The sequence below is a fragment of the Lactuca sativa genome, chromosome 6 (assembly GCF_002870075.4).
Source record: "Lactuca sativa cultivar Salinas chromosome 6, Lsat_Salinas_v11, whole genome shotgun sequence".
NCBI classification, from domain to species: Eukaryota; Viridiplantae; Streptophyta; class Magnoliopsida; order Asterales; family Asteraceae; genus Lactuca; species Lactuca sativa.
In genome coordinates, this window is record NC_056628.2 from 4,840,764 (window position 1) to 4,861,079 (window position 20,316).

Genomic DNA, 20,316 nt, shown 5'->3' on the forward strand with positions numbered 1-20,316 from the left:
ACATGCATACAGAGCTTTCAGCCTGACTGGACCGCCACACTGGCCTACATACTATTTGGACCGCTCACAGAACATTCAACATGACTGGACTGCCTCACCCGGCCTTCAGCCTATCAGGACTGTTCTTTGGGACTTCTACCTGACTGGTACACCCCTCTGGCCTGCAATCTATCTGGGCTGCCCTGGGTCTCTTGGCCTTCAGCACACAGCAGAACCGCCTTAACCCAACACACCATCACATATCAACATATACCATATAATGACACATATAAGCCCAATAAACCATAAGAACATATTGATATAAACATTATCGGGTTTGTTGATTGACAACACAAAGCAGTACAATCTTAACTCACCTACAATAGGGTGACATATATACATCTAAACATATAACCAATCAAAAGTTAATCAGAAAGATCTCACAGATCACTAAGCATAACATGATTCTATAAACCAGGATACAAATCTAACAGATAACTACAGAATACCAACATTCGATAAACCAGGATAACAATCCAATGGTCGGGCCTTGGTTCCTTCGAACCAAAAGTACAGTGAGGAAAACTGACCTCGCAATACCGAATCTCATAGAAAGAATCCCTGGCTGTTGGCTCGCAAGAATTCTCGCGCTATCAGTAACACGATAAACATCCATCAATAATTGGATCCGACCCACACTAAGTGTTAGGTTAAAAGACCTTTTCGCCCTCTTCGTAACTTGGCCTAAAGCTAAGGCCCAATCCAAAAAACCAAAAGCCCAAATTCCCATTAATCTCCTAAGGCCCAATTATGGCCTATAATTTTCAAATTGGGCCCAAACCCTATCATGGGCCTTAAACTAAGGTCCAAAACATTCCTAGTCCAAAAACGCTTTAATTCTGATAGTCCAACAAGGCCCAAAGCATCAAAGTCCAAAAATGGCCCAAACTAAAGATCCATTAATCCGAGGCCCAGCCCGCTGAGTACGCGGGGCGTACTCAGCTCGTACATGCAGCGTACTTAGGGCTTGTATTCTAAACGTACTTGATTATACGCCCAACTCACCCATGTATATAGCCAACCTCCATTTTAAGCTATTAATCCATAAAGACTTTACACCACAACTTAGATCTGACTTCCTTGGGCTGATTAATCATGTAAAGTTACGAATGTAACGTCCATGCATGACTAAATGAAGGTCTTAAGCTGTAAAAGGACATAATATACATTTTAACGCATGCATGACACAAAATCCCCCATAAAGTTAGCACCTTTATGAATAAGGAACTCCCAATAACATCATATCCAAAATAATAGATCCTTCAGGTGCCTTATCACCACAACCAACCCAAAGAGGGACCAAAGACACAAAAAATTAAGCCATAATGAGATCTAGACATCTACAAGCCAAGGTATGAAGTTGATACCTCAAAGAGATTGCAACAAGTGAGAAGATTCAGGATCTATGACCTTCCTTCCAAGCAAAGCACCTTCAATCTTCAAAGCTTCCTTCACAAAGAGAAGAATAACCACTAAAATCCTCTCAAGGGCTCAAGAACACCACCAAGGAAGCTTAAGGGACGATTTAGGGTTTTAGGAGGTTTGGGGGATTGGAAAGAGGCCATTCCTAAAGACTTAAGGTTCTTAAATAGGGTACAACACCTTTAAATTAGGGTTTTATGAATCCCTCGCATGCCTAACGTACTCCTTGTACGCCCAACGTACGAGGTAGGAGCTTCGTGACCAACTGCTAACTATGCTTAGCATACACCAAGGTACGCATCACGTACGAGACCTCACACGAGTACGCCTTGTGTACTCCCATGTACGCCTTGTGTACTCCCATGTACACCCGGCGTACTAGGGTTTTTCCCGAAAATCCTAAATTCTTCCAAAGGCCATAACATCTTCATTCTAAATCCGACTCCAACGATCCTTATATCCATGAAAAGGTAACGAGAATATCTATGCTTTAATCATCTCATGATCGCCTTAAAACTTCCTGAATAAAAATATTACCTCCATGAAAGCCCAAACTAACATTTTACCAAAATACCCTTGGCTCTAAAACACAAACCGAACACCTGGCTCATCTAAATTACGTCACCCACACCCAAATGGGAACGATTCGAGACAGGGTGTTACAACTCTGCTCCACTTAAATTTAATTTCGTCCTCGAAATCATTCCTTTCTAACCCAGGCGCCAGGCGACTTGAGCGACATAACCATAATCCTGAGCACACAACACCCTATTCCCAAGGTGACCGAGCCCAGCCTTACCGAGACTCTTCAAACCTAAAAATGAACGAATCCTTTCCCAACCTAAAATAGTCTCATGAAGGATAGCCCATCTTACTTAACCTAAAATCTGAAGTCTCAAATTGGTCCGACTCCCTGACAGACCGTCCATACTGAACCAATGCTAATTTCATGCTACTTATCCATCAAACTATCTATTCAACTTCTGATTACCTAAGGTTTCTACTAGAAAACAGAATCGCAGACCATTTGCTGCTGCAGACAACCTTTTGCTTGACCAAAAGAGATTAGGTATTCCTTTGAGAGAAGACTCATCCTGATGATAACGATTCCATGAACACCATGAGCTACAAGATATTGATTTCCTTAACTGACAGGCCGATATTTTGTTGCTATAATTCTAAATCCCCATAAGTTTCTCAAAAACCCTAAATTGCCCACCACCCATAAACACCCCTCTGGGCAACATATCATGAATTTTGCACCACACACACCCTTAGGACACCCATAACCTCCACCAATCAAATACCATAGTTCCAACTAAATGTAAACTCTCAAACACAACCTGAATACAACCCCATGAACTATCAGAACAAGACCTCACACTTTGGTTAAGGCTGAATAGATTCCACCACTACATACCTAGCTCATGAAGGCTTCCCAAAAGTTACCAAAACCCGAGCCCGCTATAAACCAAAATTTCACACCCCTGAAGAGGGTAAACATACCACGAGGCCAAAGGAACATAAAACATATTGAACTCTATGATAGCCCAACACATCTCTTGAACTTTAACTCTCACCACTTGAATCTTTTAGAGAACCACACCCCCACACTCACACGTGCGTGCGTGCGCTGAATGATGAACACAACAACCAATGGCCGAGGACACATTGACACTTAATACAGAGAATCAAAACATACACGAAACTGAACATACCCGCTCCTGGAAATGATTTTTTGATCAACACCTACCCAATTAATCTGAAAAAAAACAATCCTACAACGAACTGTCAAACCTCCCAACGACTAATACTTAACCCGAGAATCCTAGTTCTCATCTACTTAGGGCTCGAACTACCACCCAATGGTGTTGAAACCAAATTATAACTCAAACCGGCTTAAGCAGGTACCACCATTCCTAACCCTGGAATGAATAACACACATAGGATGATAACCCAGATAGAGATCAAACCAATCCTAAGAGAATCCTAAAGTTTAGCTGAAGACGTCTGAAAATTTTCCAATCATAACCTCTCATCATTACGGATTTCACACAAATGCATAAGAAACTAATGACTTACAATCCAAAATGTCCTTTCCTTTCCTGCAATCCCAACCGACGATCCGATACTTGTCCTACTATAATCCAAGAACATAGATCCTTAATTACAGCACAACACATCCATAAACACATCAATCCACCTACGCACTCCTGTACTGACATGGTGTCGCTAACCCTGCGACCAACATACCCAAAGTTGAGCTTATATCTTGACCCTTAACGTTACAATCCTGCTTACTCCTTCCCCAAACTTGGGAAACAGAAATGACAGAATCCCCACCATGGATAGCAACATACAAAACCATCACTAAATCATTAGACTCCCAATCGCAATCCCCAAGCCGATCATAATGGTCATTCTATTCTTGAGTCACACGTCTCGAATACACGACCTCGAGCGAAACCTTCGAGACCTCAAACCAACAAGCTCATCAAGGTCTACACCAAACAACCCAAATCGATTTGGCCACTGGGCCCCAAAATAATTTCCAGACCTGACTTAATGTTCGAGAAACCATAACCAAAGATTGTCAGATGTAGAGCCACTACCACGAATCGTGGTATCCAACCATGCTATCACCCTGACCAGCCCTTAGAATACACGAAACTCTCATTGATTCGAGTATGGATCCTGTGTTTCCAGTAGTAGGGGCCCAATACTACCTTCCACACCTATCCATACTTTTCCTCAAGGTTCATCTCAGGTCCTCTATGACCTATCCATAAAATACTCCCAATACTTGCTCCACTGCGAAACAACCGCACTAAAAATATTTTCTAGACTCTCCTAGGATTCGCAACCGCACCTCCTCTGCCACCAGCTACTGAAGAATACCTAAGAATGTCAGCTAACCACTTCATGAATACAATTACATACACCAAAGCTTAAATAATCCTTCGACTAAAGGACTCAACTCTACAATACTTGGACTCGAACAAGAGATGCACAATAGGCCCAAGTCCTTCATTCTAAGATTATTTAACCTTCATATCATGTAATTTAATGTATTCATTTGATGGTTAACTCTCATCTACATGGGTCCCACAAAGCACAAAGCAAGCGACATTCAATCAGAGGAGCCGACTCGCACTAAATCACAATAAAATCAGACAGATCCTCATACTAAACTCTCGATCTCAAACTCCCAGCATCTTGGGCATACCTTCATCCTGCTCTCATTCTCTGTCAAGAGTGGATAATCATTCCTCATGATGAACTGCAATGAACCACACCCACTCTAAGGAAACCACTGCATCCTCATCCAAAAATGTTATTGGCCGGCTGACCCCACGCAACTCACCCTACCAGTAACTGCCACGTGACTTTCCATTGGTTCTAGATGACTATCACATGAATACAATCACATACCCTACAGTTTAAACAATCTTAGGCTAAAAGATTCAATCCCATAATGGTTGGATTCAGACAAGAGATGTGCATCAGGACCAAACCCCTTATCCTAAGATCATTTAAACAATGTAGCATATGACTTAGCGTATTCACTCAATAGTCAGTTCACACGCGAAAGAGTCATACAACAATCAATAAGGGATTCTATGAAAGATAAGGCATCATATATATCAGGCAATTCTATCATACAGTTCCTGAAGATCCCTATCATAATACAAGCATGCTGTTCTAACATATCAAAGCATAATATCAAATAACTATATGGTAATTTGGGGTAAACTTACTGGCTCTAGCTGATCGTACACATCGTATTCTCCTAGATTTCTTTGAAAACTATTTGAAAATTGTTTGAAAAATCTTTTTCCTTAGTTTGAGACTGGATTCACATGGGTGTTCCTCCAATTCACTCCAACCAAGGCTCTGATACCAACTTGTAATATCCCAAAATTTCAAGCAATTTTTTTTCAAAACAACCCATTTACGAATAAAAGTGTTTACAAAACATTGTTTTTCCAAAATCATTATTTAAAAATGTTTGCCTCCCAAGATCGATGACATAAAATTTGGATGTGTACGGTCACACCTTCGCCTTGATATGATTCTCTGAAGTACCTGAAACCATAAACAAAAAACTGTAAGCACAAAGCTTAGTGAGTTCTCCCAAAGTACCACTACACAAACATATAACATATATCAACAAACAACATGCATACAGAGCCTTCAGCTTGACTACACTGCCTCGCAGGCCTACAAACTATCTGGACCGCTCAAAGAACATTTTAGTTATATATATATAACTAAAATGCTAGTCTTACCGTTAGTAGGCCTCATTCACGAAGCCGATCTATAAGGTGGGTATAAGGTTGCGACCTATAAAATGGCGCTTAATGGGTGTACACTCACACCCACCGCTTGCTTGATCGGTGGAGGGTCGTTAGCCGAACGGGTAGGATAGGGCAACCTCATCCTCTCATTAAAAGTATAATAGGAAATACAAAGTAACTACACATATTTTAAAATTTCCCAATCTTAGTTACTTTAGGAAAAGTGAATTGATGCAATCCCATGAAATTACACTTTGCACCCTTGCTAAGAAGTTAGTGGAGCGTGTGTGGTTTACCGGCACACTAATTGGTTCTAAGCAAAGGTGGCAAAGGGTGATTCATTGTTTATCATAGTTCGGTGGAGCGTGTGTGGTTTACCGGCACAACGAATAGGTGATCGTTACAATGAAGGCACCATGTGAATTTGCATGGTAATTCACACCCGCTTTGTGATCCTCGGTATCCCAGTCACAAACTAGAGGGGCATATCGAGATTTAAACATGCCATTGAATAGTTTTCAATGAATCTCATCCGAACCTAGGAATTCTCAATACATTTAGGACCAATAGTTAGGTTTTGTGGTGGAGAATTAGTGAATCGTCATTCACTTACCTTCAATTTATTTGCATGTTAGATTACGGCATCCCTTTTCTAATATGTAAATGTTGTTGTTGGATCCTAGCCCTAATTTTCTTATTGGGTGATAATTAGGGATTCATATTCTAATCTATCTTTGTCCTTTCTATTTGTAGATGTCGAACGCAAACAACGCTACTGCTAGTTCTTTCACGTTGATGAACCTTTGCCAAAAGGTTACCTTTGATGGAATGAACTTTAGCGAATGGATAAGATACATTCGCACCATTGCTCGCTATGAGGATAAGGAGTATGTCCTCGATGAGAAGCTCGAGAAAATTAACCCTGAAATCGCTAATCCGGCTGAAATTACCGCTTTTGAAACTCATGAGCGAGATGCAACGAAGGTACATTGCATCATGATAGCCACCATGAACTCCGAATTCCAAAATTCCTACAAGGACATGTACCCGTACGAGATGCATCAAGACTTATTGGAGAGATACCACCAGAACGCGAGACAAGAGCGTTATGAGATTTTCACCAACATGATTTCTGCTAAGATGGGTCATGGAGAATCTCTTACCATGCACCTGCAAAAGATGCGAAGGTATGTCGACCGCCTTCGCAAGTAAAATGTTGACTTTGGGGAAGACTTGGCGATCGACATAGTGCTTCACTCTTTGCCTCCGATGTACAATCAATTTAGGATGACCTACCACATGAACAAAGAGGAGGTCACCCTAAGAAAACTCCAAGGTCTCTTGAGGGTCGCTGAGAGCAACTTCAAAGACAAGTCTGTTGCACCAACTCCCAATCCACCTACTGCTCCTGTCTTGGCTATTGGTCAAGGAAAGGGAAAGAAGAGGAAGGCTTCGTTTAAGAACTATCGCAAGGTTAAAGCCCGAGATGGTGCCTCTTCTAGTGGGACCAAAGTTGATCCCGCTAAGCCCTGCCCTAACCCTAAGGAGGAAGAGTGCCACCATTGCCACAAGATAGGACATTGGAAGAGAAGCTGCCCAGAGTACCTGCAAGCCGTCAAGGAAGGAAAGATCAAGCCATCTTTTGCAGGTATATATACAATTAAATCTAACAATTCTAATCATGCTATTTCTTGGGTTCTTGATACCGGTTGTGGTTACCACATTTGTTCTAATGTGTAGGGACTAAGAAGAAGTAGGGATGTGGAGCAAGGAAGAATCAATCTAATCATGGGGAACAGAAGATCGTCGCCTGTGACCAAGATTGGAGTGTATTCTTTAGTGCTTAGGAATAATTTATGTTTAGATTTGAACAATTGTTGCTATTCGCCAGAAATGGCTAGAAACATCATTTCATTTCATGGTTTGTTTAGACAAGGTTTTAGATTTTCTTTTAATAATGAGAATGGTTCTATTTTGGCTTATCTAAATGGTGTCTTTTACTTTGAAGCTATACCATGTAATGGAATTTATGAAATTGTTATGATTGTTGATAACTTAGGAAATGATGTTTTGAATATAGATTCTTCCACTAGTATGGATAAAGCATCCTTGTGGCATTGTCGTCTTGGACATGTCAACAAGAAATGCATAGCCCAACTCCAAAAGGATGGAGTGTTGGAGTCATTCAACCTTAGGGAAGATGACACGTGCGAGTCTTGTTTACTTGGAAAGATGACTAAATCACGCTTCACGAGTACGTGTGAAAGGGGTGAGGGTCTATTGGACCTAATACATACCGATGTATGTGGACCGTTTAGATCAACCACGAAGGATGGGAACCACTTTTATGTGACTTTCACCGATGACTATAGTAGATATGGGTATATCTACTTAATCAAGCAAAAGTCAGAAACTTTTGAAAAATTCAAAGAGTTCAAGAATGAAGTGGAGAATCAATTGGGCAGGAAAATCAAGATGCTTCGATCCAATCGAGAGGGAGAGTACCTAAGTCTTGAATTCCATGATTATCTCAAGGAGTGTGGAATAGTTTCACAATTGACGCCACCTAGGACACCGCAGTTGAATGGTGTGGCAGAAAGGCGTAATCGAACCTTATTGGATATGGTTCGCTCTATGATGAGTCGTGCTTCACTACCTATCTCTTTTTGGGGGTATGCCTTAGAGACTGCCGCCCATATCCTTAATTGAGTCCCTACTAAGAAGGTTGCCAAAACACCTCACGAGATGTGGACGGGGAAAGCTCCCTCGTTGGCACATATCAAGGTTTGGGGTTGCGAGGCTTTCGTAAGACGAGATACTCACGACAAGCTTGAACCTCGAAGTGAGCGATGTATTTTCATCGGCTACCCGCAGACATCCTTTGGAAATCTCTTCTATAGACCGAAGGACAATGTTGTCTTCGTTGCGAGGAGAGGAGTTTTCCGAGAGCGAGAACTCATAGGCCAAGGAGACAGTGGGAGGCAAATCGAGCTTGAAGAGATTCAAGAGTCGATAGATGAAGGAACCTTTACCGCTGGCACTCAACCCAAGGAAGAAACTCCGGTTGAACTGATTGACGAATCCTTACTTCTTAGACGTTCCGATAGAGTTAGAGTTCTACCCCAGTTTTATGGTTTTCATATTACTACCGAAGGGGACACGTATATTAGTAATGGTACACTAATAAATCTTGATGAACCTAATAGCTATAAAGAAGCCATGGCAGGCCCGGATTCTGCAAAATGGAAAGAGGCAATGGATAGCGAGATCCAATCCATGTATGATAACCAAGTTTGGAATTTGGTTGATTATGTGCCCGGACGTAAGACCGTTGGGTGCAAATGGATCTTCAAGAAGAAGACCGAAGTGGATGGGAGCGTACACACATATAAAGCGCGATTGATTGCGATGGGCTTTACTCAAACTCCCGGAGTTGACTATGATGAGACCTTCTCACCAGTTGCGAAGATAAAATCTATTAGAGTGATGCTAGCGATTGCCGCATTTCATGATTATGAGATTTGGCAAATGGATGTCTAGACCGCTTTCCTTAACGGAAAGTTGGCTGAGGATGTTTACATGGCTCAGCCAGAGGGGTTTGTGGATCCGAAGCATCCGAATAGAGTGTGTAAGCTTGAGAAGTCCATTTATGGACTTAAGCAAGCGTCTCGCTGATGGAATCTTTGCTTCGATGAGAAAGTCAAAGAGTTTGGATTTGTACGAAGCGAAGATGAATCATGTGTATATGTCAAAGCCAGTGGGAGTATAGTAAGCTTCCTCGTTCTATATGTCGATGACATATTACTCATAGGAAACGACATCCCGACTCTGCAGGAAGTTAAGTCCTGGCTCGGGAAGTGCTTCGCTATGAAGGACCTCGGAGAGGTTTCTTACATTTTGGGAATAAGGATAGTAAGAGAAAGAAGTAAGAGACTAATTGGACTTAGTCAGAACACTTACTTAGAGAAGGTACTAAAATGTTTTAGTATGGAAAACTCGAAGAAGGGAGAATTACCGATACAAAGTAATGCCAAGTTGAGTAGGACTCAAAGTCCGAGTACCGAAGCTGAAATAGCAGAAATGAGCCGAGTACCATACGCTTCCGCAGTTGGCTCAATCATGTACGCTATGACTTGTACTCGCCCTGATGTAGCCTTTGCTTTGAGCATGGTTAGTAGATATCAGGGGAACCCTGGCAGAGCCCATTGGATTGCGGTGAAGAATATCCTTAAGTACCTTCGGAGGACGAAGGAATGGTTCTTAGTCCTCGGAGGGAGTGATGACTTGAAGGTGCGAGGGTATAGTGACGCCAGTTTTCAGACCGATAGGGACAACTACCGTTCACAGTCGGGCTAGGTATTTACCCTAAATGGAGGAGCAGTGACATGGAAAAGTTCCAAGCAGGAAACCGTAGCTGATTCAACGTGCGAATCAGAGTACATTGCAGCGAGCGAAGCATCGAAGGAGGCAATATGGCTGAAGAACTTCATCGGTGATCTTGGAGTTGTACCCGCCATAAAGGAGCCTATGGATATTTTCTGTGATAACGAAGGAGCGGTTGCCTTGACCAAGGAACCGAGGGATCATGGTAGATCAAGACATATCGACAGAAAATATCACTTTATTAGACATCGTGTAGAAGAAGGACAACTCGTAGTAAAGAGGATATCATCGGAAGATAACCCAGCAGATCCGCTTACGAAGGGACTGAGTAGGGTTAAGCACTTGCAGCATGCTAGGAGTATTGGGCTGAAGGATGATATTAGCATAGATTAGATAGTATTAGAAACGTGTAATAGATAAATGTAATTAACATTTGATGATTAAATAAAGGAGTTTTATTTATGAGTAATGTTACTATCTTATGTTATTTGTTTAGCTATTGTTTCACTTTGCATGTTTTGACTTCCAGAATAATTGAGTTTATTAGGAATAATCGAATTGTTCAAATTGTCCACAATCGTTCATATGTTGGAAGTAGATACGAATGAAGATTGTTATGAATTGGTGTGTAGATTGTCTAAATGGTGTTAGACATAGCAAAGGGTTGCTGCGACGTTCATGAGTGCTTATGAACTAGTTTTGAGCATTGGAACAAACCCGTGCTTGCTGGAATCACCTTATGGAATATGATATAAAAGGGCGATCGCAAGACGATAATATCATATAGTCTTAAAACCTAAATATATGGTTTGTTATTTGTTAATTGATTGTAAATTGATAATGCGAAAACGCATTGGTAACTCAATGTTATAAAACGCATTGTTGTGTATAGTTGATTATTGAATAAGTAAATGCATATAAGTCGAAGTTTATCTATAAATTTTATCCTAAGAGGGTAGAAAAGATATCTCGGCCGCTCGATGATTTGATTTTACTTATGTGTCGGGCCCAGTCAGAACTGAATTGATGTGTTCGATTAAGTTCTATGTCGAATAAATCAGAGATCGAGAAACCTAAATGCTTGACTAACCATTCCATAGGATTGTCAGCATGATATCTAACAGAGGACTGTACGATCCCTTATCTAAAGGACAAGATTGATTAGATCAGAGTTTGACAGCGTCTTTGAGAGCTATGATTGCAAATCGAATTGTACTTGTGCATATAGTTACTAGACTTATCCAAGTGGGAGACTGTTGGAATAGTGTCTAAGGCTGCAACTATATTAGGCAAGTATTTGACCCGGTTGTGCATGGTCCTTTTGAGTTGCCTTCACCATAGCAACTTGATAGGATGATTTATTAAGAGAGAATAAATATTATTAATATATTATGGGAATAATATAAAGAATAATAATATTGCTATTTGATTAATATAAGTCATAGAATTAATTGGAATTAATTTGGTGACTTAAAGAGATTAATTAAATAAGAGGGTATAAACTGTCAATTGTTTGATAGTTAAACTTTAGACTGTAAATCCATATAGATATGGATTGGATGGATTCTAGAAGCTAAAGGATAACTCAAATCGTCCAAGAGTTATCTAAGGAATGGATTTGGATAGCCTTAAGAGAAGATTATCCAATTAGGGTTTAGGTTGTAACCCCTAAGGAGTCTACAAGTATAAATAGACCCTATGGCATAAGGAAATGGACACTTCATCTAAAGTATAGAACCCCTGGCCGATTTCCTCCCCTCTCCTCTCTCCCAAATCATCCTCCTTGCTATTTGGTGTTTGTAAGCCATTAGAGGAGTGACAATTGTGACTCTAGAAGCTCCAAGACAACAAGATCAACAAGGAATTCAAAGGTATGATTCTAGACCTGTTTAACATTGTTCTTACACCTAAATAGTCATTAGAAGTCTTGGATTCAAAGCATGTTTAATTAGAAAGCCTAGATCCAAGCATTAGGGTTTTGCATGCGCACATAGGAAAGTTCTTATGGCTAAAACCCATCATAACCATCATTTTATCATTGAGCATGTTAATCATCGAAGTATTTCGGATCTACCATCAAACAATGCTCGTGTCGAAAATGTTTACAATGACTCTGTCCAAACTGTTGACAATGGCTCAGGAAATAATGTTGACAATGTGCATGTAGTTCAAAACAACTCTTCATCTAGCGCTAGACATTTTATCGATTTCTCATATTAATTTCAAAAAAATATTAATGTAGTTCAAAACAATATTGATTATGATGATGAGGTTGAGATTGAAGTACCTCCGCAAATTGGTAGATTCAATAATGTTTCAAAGGGAGAAACCGATTTTGAGGGGTGCGATTATGATTATGATATTGAAGAAGACAATGAAGTATATAATGGAGAGTGTGATTAAAAAAAATACATATATAATGGAAAAAATTTATATGGATATGTTTATTTGTAAGAAAACTTTATTTGGATTCCAAATTCAAATTAACTTTTATTCATATTGTGTGTGTGTGTATTGTACATCTTATAATTTTGTAGGCTATATATAGTGTTTAGTTGGGTGATACTATTTTACATCATGGCCGATGTGATGGGGTTAGGACGCGGAGGTGATGGAACCAGGGATCCACCAAATCCAGTAGGCTTTGGTCGCATACAACACGAAGGGAATGGTAAGTATTATTATGATTTATTTAATTGTTATTTTTATTCATTTATTATAAACGATCGGGACTAGTATTTTTAATTATATTTTTAGCCGAGCCACCAAAAGGAACAAAAATATTATCCAAAAACATCTAACTCTCAAACCTGTTAAAAAAAACAGGGGGAACCCTGTGGGTTTGGATATCGACAAAGAACTGACATTTTCCCCTATCGAGAAATGTGACAGTATGTTTACCCATGAGATTGGGCGGTATATATGGGAGAACATCCCCTTAAGCATATCTAGTTGGGATAATGTTTCTCCCGCTTTAAGGAATACCACATTCATGCATCTTAAGGTAAATTATTTATATGATAATATTTTAAGTTTATTTGTGATTGGTATTTAATTAACTAACTTTTTTGTATTTGTAGAGAAGTTTTAATTTGGACTAGGTTAACTTGGATCCCCAATATGGTTAGTTGTTGCAGAGCATTAATGGATAGAGATCGGAAATGGAAAGCGAGTAATCATTTTGAGAGAGTCGAAGGGATTGTAGACATCCAAAGGGCATTATCCAACCCGCCTGAGGGTATGTCACACAAAAATTAGACGCAAGTAGTTCAAAATTTTCAAACGCTGAATTTATAAAGCGGTCGACGCCACACAAATGAGCCTTTGCACTACAACAATACACACACAAAGGGGGTTGTGGTCTTATAGTAGTGTTTGTTTCAAAGAAGTAGGTTATGATATATTTAATTGTTTATTTAAAGTCTAATTAATCTAACTTTTAATGTCCAATAGGACCTGAGTAGACTCAAAGTCTTTTATAAGACTCATACAGATCGCCAAGGGGTATTCGTTAGTGCTATAGCCGAACAACAATATGTAAGTTGTTAATTATAATATTTTCGTATAAGTGTATATTTATTTCATGATGTTAATCATTTTTGAAAACAAAGAATGCTTTAGTCCAAAAGTTAAATCAACAAACTCAAGCTTTAAGTGAAGAAAGAGGACTAACACCACATGTAGTAAGAAATGGGTTTGAAAAAAACATGGGTGCTCGACATGGACATATCAAATGCATCAAGTGTAAACCAACTATGGTTGTGTCGATATACAACCAGGAACAACTATCACAACCGCCACCACTGTCACAGCCATAATCATAGGTAACTAGACTATTTAATTTTAAAATTTCTAATATATACTTTGGTTATAGGTTGATATGTTCGTATTTGTAGTTTGATAATTGTTAGTTGGTTATATTTTGGTAATTGTTAGTTTGGTTATGTTTTGGTAATTGTTAGTTAGGGAATAGTTTGATATCTTGGTAATTGTTAGTATGATAATAGTCTATATGTTGGTAATTGTTAGTGTGTTTAGAATTTTATAGTTAGGTAATTGTTAGTTTGGTTATGTGTTGGTAATTGTTAGTTTGATAATCATTTGATATGTTGGTAATTATTATTTTGGAAATGGTTTATATGTTGCTAATTGTTAGTTTGGTTATGTTTTGGTAATTGTTAGTTACGTAATAGTTTGATATGTTGGTAATTGTTAATTTGATAATCGTTTGTATGTTGGTAATTGTTAGTTTAGTCATAGTTTGATATGTTGGTAATCTATAGTTTGTTATTTGTTAGTTTGGTTATATGTTGGTAATTTATAGTTTGATAATTGTTAGTTTTATAGTTTAATAAATTGGTAATATATTTTGTACTTTACTTATATTTTGGTATGTTTTTCGGTTTAACTTATAATATTATGTTGTTTCTTTTGTAGTTGGATATGATTCAAACAATGCTAAAAGACCCTACATGTAGTGAGACACTTGAATAATGGTTTCGATCATTGCCACCACGAAATGATATCAGAGGGAACGAGGGGAACGATGGGAAAGAAGGGAGTGAGAGGAGCGGCGATAACATGTAGCTACTTGTAAGGTATATGTAATGTTTTGTTAGAATTAAAACATAACTTGCACTTAATGTTTGGATTAATATTATGGGACGCCATATTGTTAAATTTTAATGTTCCGCTCTATTTTGCAATTAATATTTCATAGCGGTTTTTATATTTTTATATTGTTTTTCTGCACTTTTAATGTTAAATAATAAAAAGACTAAGGGCACATTTGGATGACATGAAATGAATGAGATTCGAGGGAAAATGATTCTAATTCCCTCGAATTCATGCGTTTGGTTGGACTTAGAAAGGGGGGGGGGGGGGGGGGGGGATTTCTAAATGAATTAAATTTCTACCATATGGATGAAAGTGGATTTTTCCAAAGTTGGATGTAAAACTTTCCTTTTCATTAAGGAAAGTGACAGATTACAAAAATATCCCCTTTATCAGAAAACCAACACTCATCACTAAGGCTACTAATCACCAACTACCACTGCCACCTCCACCTACCACCATTGCCACCACCATCGCTACTACCGTCATCACCATCCCCACCGCTGCCACCTCCAGCACCATAACCACTACCATCACCCTCCACCAACAACAACCATCATCGCCACTACCACCACTCGCTACCAACAACCACTACTCGCACAACCACCATCGCCGCCATAACCACCACCACCGTCGCCAGCACTATCACTGCCGCCGCAACCACTACCATCATCGTTGCCACCATTACCATCACCGCCACCACGACCACCTCTACCACCGCCGCCACCACCACTACCGTCACGCACCACCACTACCACCGCTGCCACCACCACCATTTCCACCATCTCCACCACTAGTACCATCGCCGCCACCATTACAATCACCTAATGTAATGCCCGTGTTTCGAGGCTAAGCATTGATGTGATGACGTAATAGTCTAGGTCAACCGTTGTAATCTATTTTAAAGTAATAAAGATGAAATACTTGAATATTATGTGAATTATGTGCATTTATGTGATTCTATACTTGTTTGTACAGATATAATAAAAATAAGCGTCAAAAATAAAATGTTAGATAAGGCTGATATCTATGAAGAAAGTTGTAGTGATCATGACAAGGATTCCAGGGATATAAAGAACGCCGAAATCCGAGTTATAATGAAGAAGTTATAACCTTTCAAAGTTTCGCGACAGAATCGGCACGACACTACGCGACATAGAAAAGTGAATTTACGATAAAGTGCTTTTTAGCCTTAGCGATCTAAACGAAAGTCGTAGTGTTCGCTAAACCGAGAGCGTGCATAAAAAGAACGCCCAAATCTAACTTTTTATGAGGAAGTTATGATTTTTCTAAGTTTCAGTTTAGAAGTATGTAGCCCAGACTTTGAATAGTACGTCAAACAGTTATCGGCCGACACAACCTAAATGAGAATCGAAGGTCTCGTTAATAGTAGCTCAACAACAAAAAGACAAACGAAAACGGACGTCGAATGAAGAAGTTATGAATTTTTAACGGACTTTTTGTGTCCCGGCCTGTTAAAAATATGACTTTAAAAATAGATTCAAAATTAGCCGACGGAGTCTAAACAAAAGTTGTGGAGTACGTCTCTACCTATGTGTAGATATAAAAAACGTCGAAAAAACGGAGCTCGTATGCGAAAGTTACGAATTTTAGAAGTTGAAGGTGTAAATTGCAAGCTGGGTGTGAGGCTACACCCCGCGTAGTCTGAAGGACGCCTCGCGTTTGAGTATGCCTCACGTACGAAGTCCATACACTCCGCGGTCTTGCCTTGCTCGGTCCACAAGATGCCATGATGTGCCACCGAGGATCCAAAGCGTGCCCCCCTTACGCCCCGCGTACAGCGAAGCTACGCCCAACGTATGCGAGGCCTCGTGCCTATAAAAGGGGTGCGAAGGCAGCCTCCAAAATCACACTTTTAAGCTTTTCTTTCTTTCTCTATTCTCTCTCTAGCCACCCTAAACGACCCCGGAGCTTAGGAAACCTTCCTAGCACTAGAAGAAACCCCTGGAGCGCCTGAAGGCTCCAAGAAAAAGAATTTTTTTTTTTTTAGAAACTTTGCCCCCGCAGAGCCTGTTTTTCAAGCAAACCTCCCGGTTTAATCAAAGAAGATCATTTTGAGAAGCGAAGCGCTGTCCGAATCACTGCCTTATCAAGTGTATATATATTATCTGTTTACTTGAGATCTATACTGGATGAAAGATCTAAACCTCTTTCTTTTCATATCTGACCTTTTTCCTTCAGATCTAAACTTTTCCCTTCAGATCGAAACTTTTTCTTCCAGATCTGAACCTTTTCCTTCAGATCTAGAATTTCTCACTTTAGATCTAAACTTTATATATATATATATATATATATATATATATATATATATATATATATATATATATATATATATATATATATATATATATATATATACACACACACACACACACACACACACACACAAACACAAATACACTTAAGATCTTTGTTGTATGAAAGATTTAAACTTCGTTTTCTTATCTGAACTATATATGTATTTTATATCTACAAATATGTTGGGTAAAACATGGATAAATTAAATAGTTGGTGTGTGTGATGAAATAAAATGATGACAGGTCTCGGTGTTGACGATGTTCCAGTCATCTAGTGGAGTATGGATGACGACCACAGACTTTTTTAGGAAGTCCAGTGGAATGCTTGCAGGCTCGCAACCTTTAGGTGTTTGTGAACGATGTGTTCAACGGTGTACTCCATCCCTCCATGGTTGCCTTACGGACCTATATGGCTGAGGAATCCCATTAGCAGTAGTGTCAATCCCAATGAAATTCCTTAGGATATGTCCCTTATAATAGATGCTTTAGGGATGTAAACTGAGGATAACGAGAACGGGTAGTCGGGTTGAGTGATTGTTAAGAATAATAAACTTATTTATTGTGGGTTGAAAACCCTATATGCTCACCAGACTCCCCAACCTGACCCACTCAATTTTTTGTATTATAGGTAGTGGCAAGAGCATAGTTGGATGATCTGATGAAAGATTATGGATTTTAGGCCAGTAGAAAATAAATAGAATGTTGTAAGGCTTATGTTGTTTTTGAGGCCAATAATGCCCATAATGTTTTTGGTTTATGCTTTTGATCTGTATCGATGTTGACATCCCGAGTTTTGTAATACAATAAAAATACATTTCTGTATGGAAATGCTTTGAGAAATCTTTATCATATTTTGTTTTGGTAACAAATTCAGCAACATTTTTTTTTGAAAGATTACTCTGATTTTACTATAATTAAAAACATAAACGAAATCGGTCTTTTCTGACTGTGAAATTGGGGATGTCACACTTAACACCACTACCACTGCCACCACCACTTCCACCACCACTACTGCCATCACTGCCGAAATCTTACTATTTTTATAATTTATCTAATATATTTTTACATATAAGTTAGAAAATAATGTAAAATTAAGCAAAACGGACAAAATGAATAATTCTATCGTTTTACATGATTCCAATTCCATTTCGTGAGAATCAAACAGAATCAAACAGAATCTGTAATATGGAATTGGCTTCGAATTCCTGGCAAATTCATTTTCCAATTCCAATTCGAGTTTCTTCTAAAACATTATGTGAACTAAACAACATCTAAAAAGGTAGAAAACTACAACTAGTGGTGATGATGAACATTAGGCGTGACATTGAGCATTACTGCCGACGAAGCATTAGTGGTGATATAGAGCATTAGGGGGGAGATACCTTTAGCGGCGACGGAAGGAGATATCGACAACAATTGGAGCATTAGCAACGAATCAACAACAACAACCCTTTAGCGGCCACATGTCTCCGCTAATACTTTTAATGGCGACATTTGTACCTTCACTGGCGCGTCGCCACTAAAGATCGATATTTTTTTTTTTTTTTTTTTTTGAAAGAGACAAAAAAAACCTAATGGAATTCATTAATAAAAGGTAAGAACATTAAGATGCTTAAGTTCTTCAACATAACGCGCATAAGATATTTAAACTTTGTAGAACAACCGGCAATCTTTTCATGTTTAAAGCTTCGATTTCAGCACAAAGTTTTCGAAGATGCACTTTTTTCTTTCATGCTTTTCAATGACCCGATACTTATGAAGGCATGTTTACAAATAATCACCTAACATAGTACCAATAATTAATTGTTGAAAGATCTAGACGATATAATCGAATATGATCTTTTTGTTGCGGTAACACAATGATATACTTCCGGGAGGTCATATATAAGTATATGAAGTAACTAAAGAGAAACATCAAATACTGAAGAATACCTTCTAATATTACAACATAGTAGTATATAAGTTTGATGTTTTTGTACGTTTGGCAAAAAAATAGAATTTCAAAGTAAAATGTGATATTTTGAAATCCTCTTACGTTAGTAATATTCTTGATATTCACGTGATTAGATAATATCTAGAAAACAAAAAAAGGGAGTATCTTGAAAATTATGGAAAGCTCGATATAATGGATATCGGACATGAAGGCAGTCAATTTGCTTATCGGTGGCCGGCGAGACCATTTCTTGTTCTGGTCTCAGGCTCTGGTGTTCATCTCAGACCAAAAGTCTTGACTGCTGAAAGTTTTCCTTCAAGGAAATTTTGTGTTTATAGGGTTTAATTCATCATAATCAAGTTGCTGTGAACAAGTAATTCGAAACAATCAATTATATATCACATCGATTGCAAACTAATGCAAGGGTACAATACATTGCTAAATCAAAGTACAACAACGTGAACATCTGAACCAAGTTGATGCTCAACAATCACCTAAACTGAGAAAGAAATGCTACTGAACATGGAAATCACATTGTAAAGCAAACATAATAAGTAAAACGAAACTCGTAGACACAATGAATGTAGGGAGGTGTTTGGCAAATTCTTCCACATTTCTAGGCACAAATGAAATCCTTTGGGAGCTCTTTGCCACAAGTGTTAACAAGCAAGCTAAGTGAGATAGGGATATTAATGTTGATCCCTAGAACATTGGCTTTCAAAGCAGTGCAAAGGCAGGCTGCGACTTCAAGGTCGAGAAGGCCACCAAGGGCTGAGCAGCAAGGGTGGTCCGGTGGGTTACCAATGACAGTCCCAATGGAATCATTAAGCAACTTAGCACACACACCCAGTTTCAGGGCATCCCTAGGGCAGTTTCCCTTTGGAGCAATGGGTTTTTCAGGCAATGGAACAGATGGAGTGTGGCAAGTGAAGCAAGCCTGTGTGGCTGCAAAGAAGAGGATGTTAATAGTTAGGAAGAGAGTGGAAGATTTGTTGAAAGCCATTGGTTCCAACTATCGGCCAGAATTTGATTTAGTTGGAAGGAGGGATGTAGGGTGAGGTTTCATATGTGATTGTAGGGTTTATATAGATAAGAAAATGGAGTATTTTATCAATAGGAACGTGACTCTACATGATACACATTTTAAAGGATGGAGTAGAAGAAGCTTATCCTATTATTAGAGATCCCTAACATGCATGTGAAGGAATGCAGGAACTAGTTTCATTGGATGGTACTTTAAGACAAGATACTGCACCAAATTCAAAGAGAATCTTTGCTCCCGTGTTCGGCCCAAATGAGAATAATGAAT

General features: G+C 39.0%; 1 protein-coding gene across 1 annotated transcript; it reads right to left on the reverse strand.

The window, feature by feature from the left end:
• Positions 1-19,381: 19,381 nt before the first annotated feature.
• Positions 19,382-20,087, reverse strand: LOC111886887 (14 kDa proline-rich protein DC2.15-like). The gene has a single exon (XM_023883129.3). The coding sequence runs from the start codon at positions 20,008-20,010 to the stop codon at positions 19,624-19,626; it is 387 nt and encodes a 128-aa protein (XP_023738897.1). The 5' UTR covers positions 20,011-20,087; the 3' UTR covers positions 19,382-19,623.
• Positions 20,088-20,316: the final 229 nt, after the last annotated feature.

Excerpts from the sequence above, each read along its gene's own strand:
- LOC111886887 (XM_023883129.3), bottom strand. The coding sequence starts at position 20,010 with ATGGCTTTCAACAAATCTTCCACTCTCTTCCTAACTATTAACATCCTC.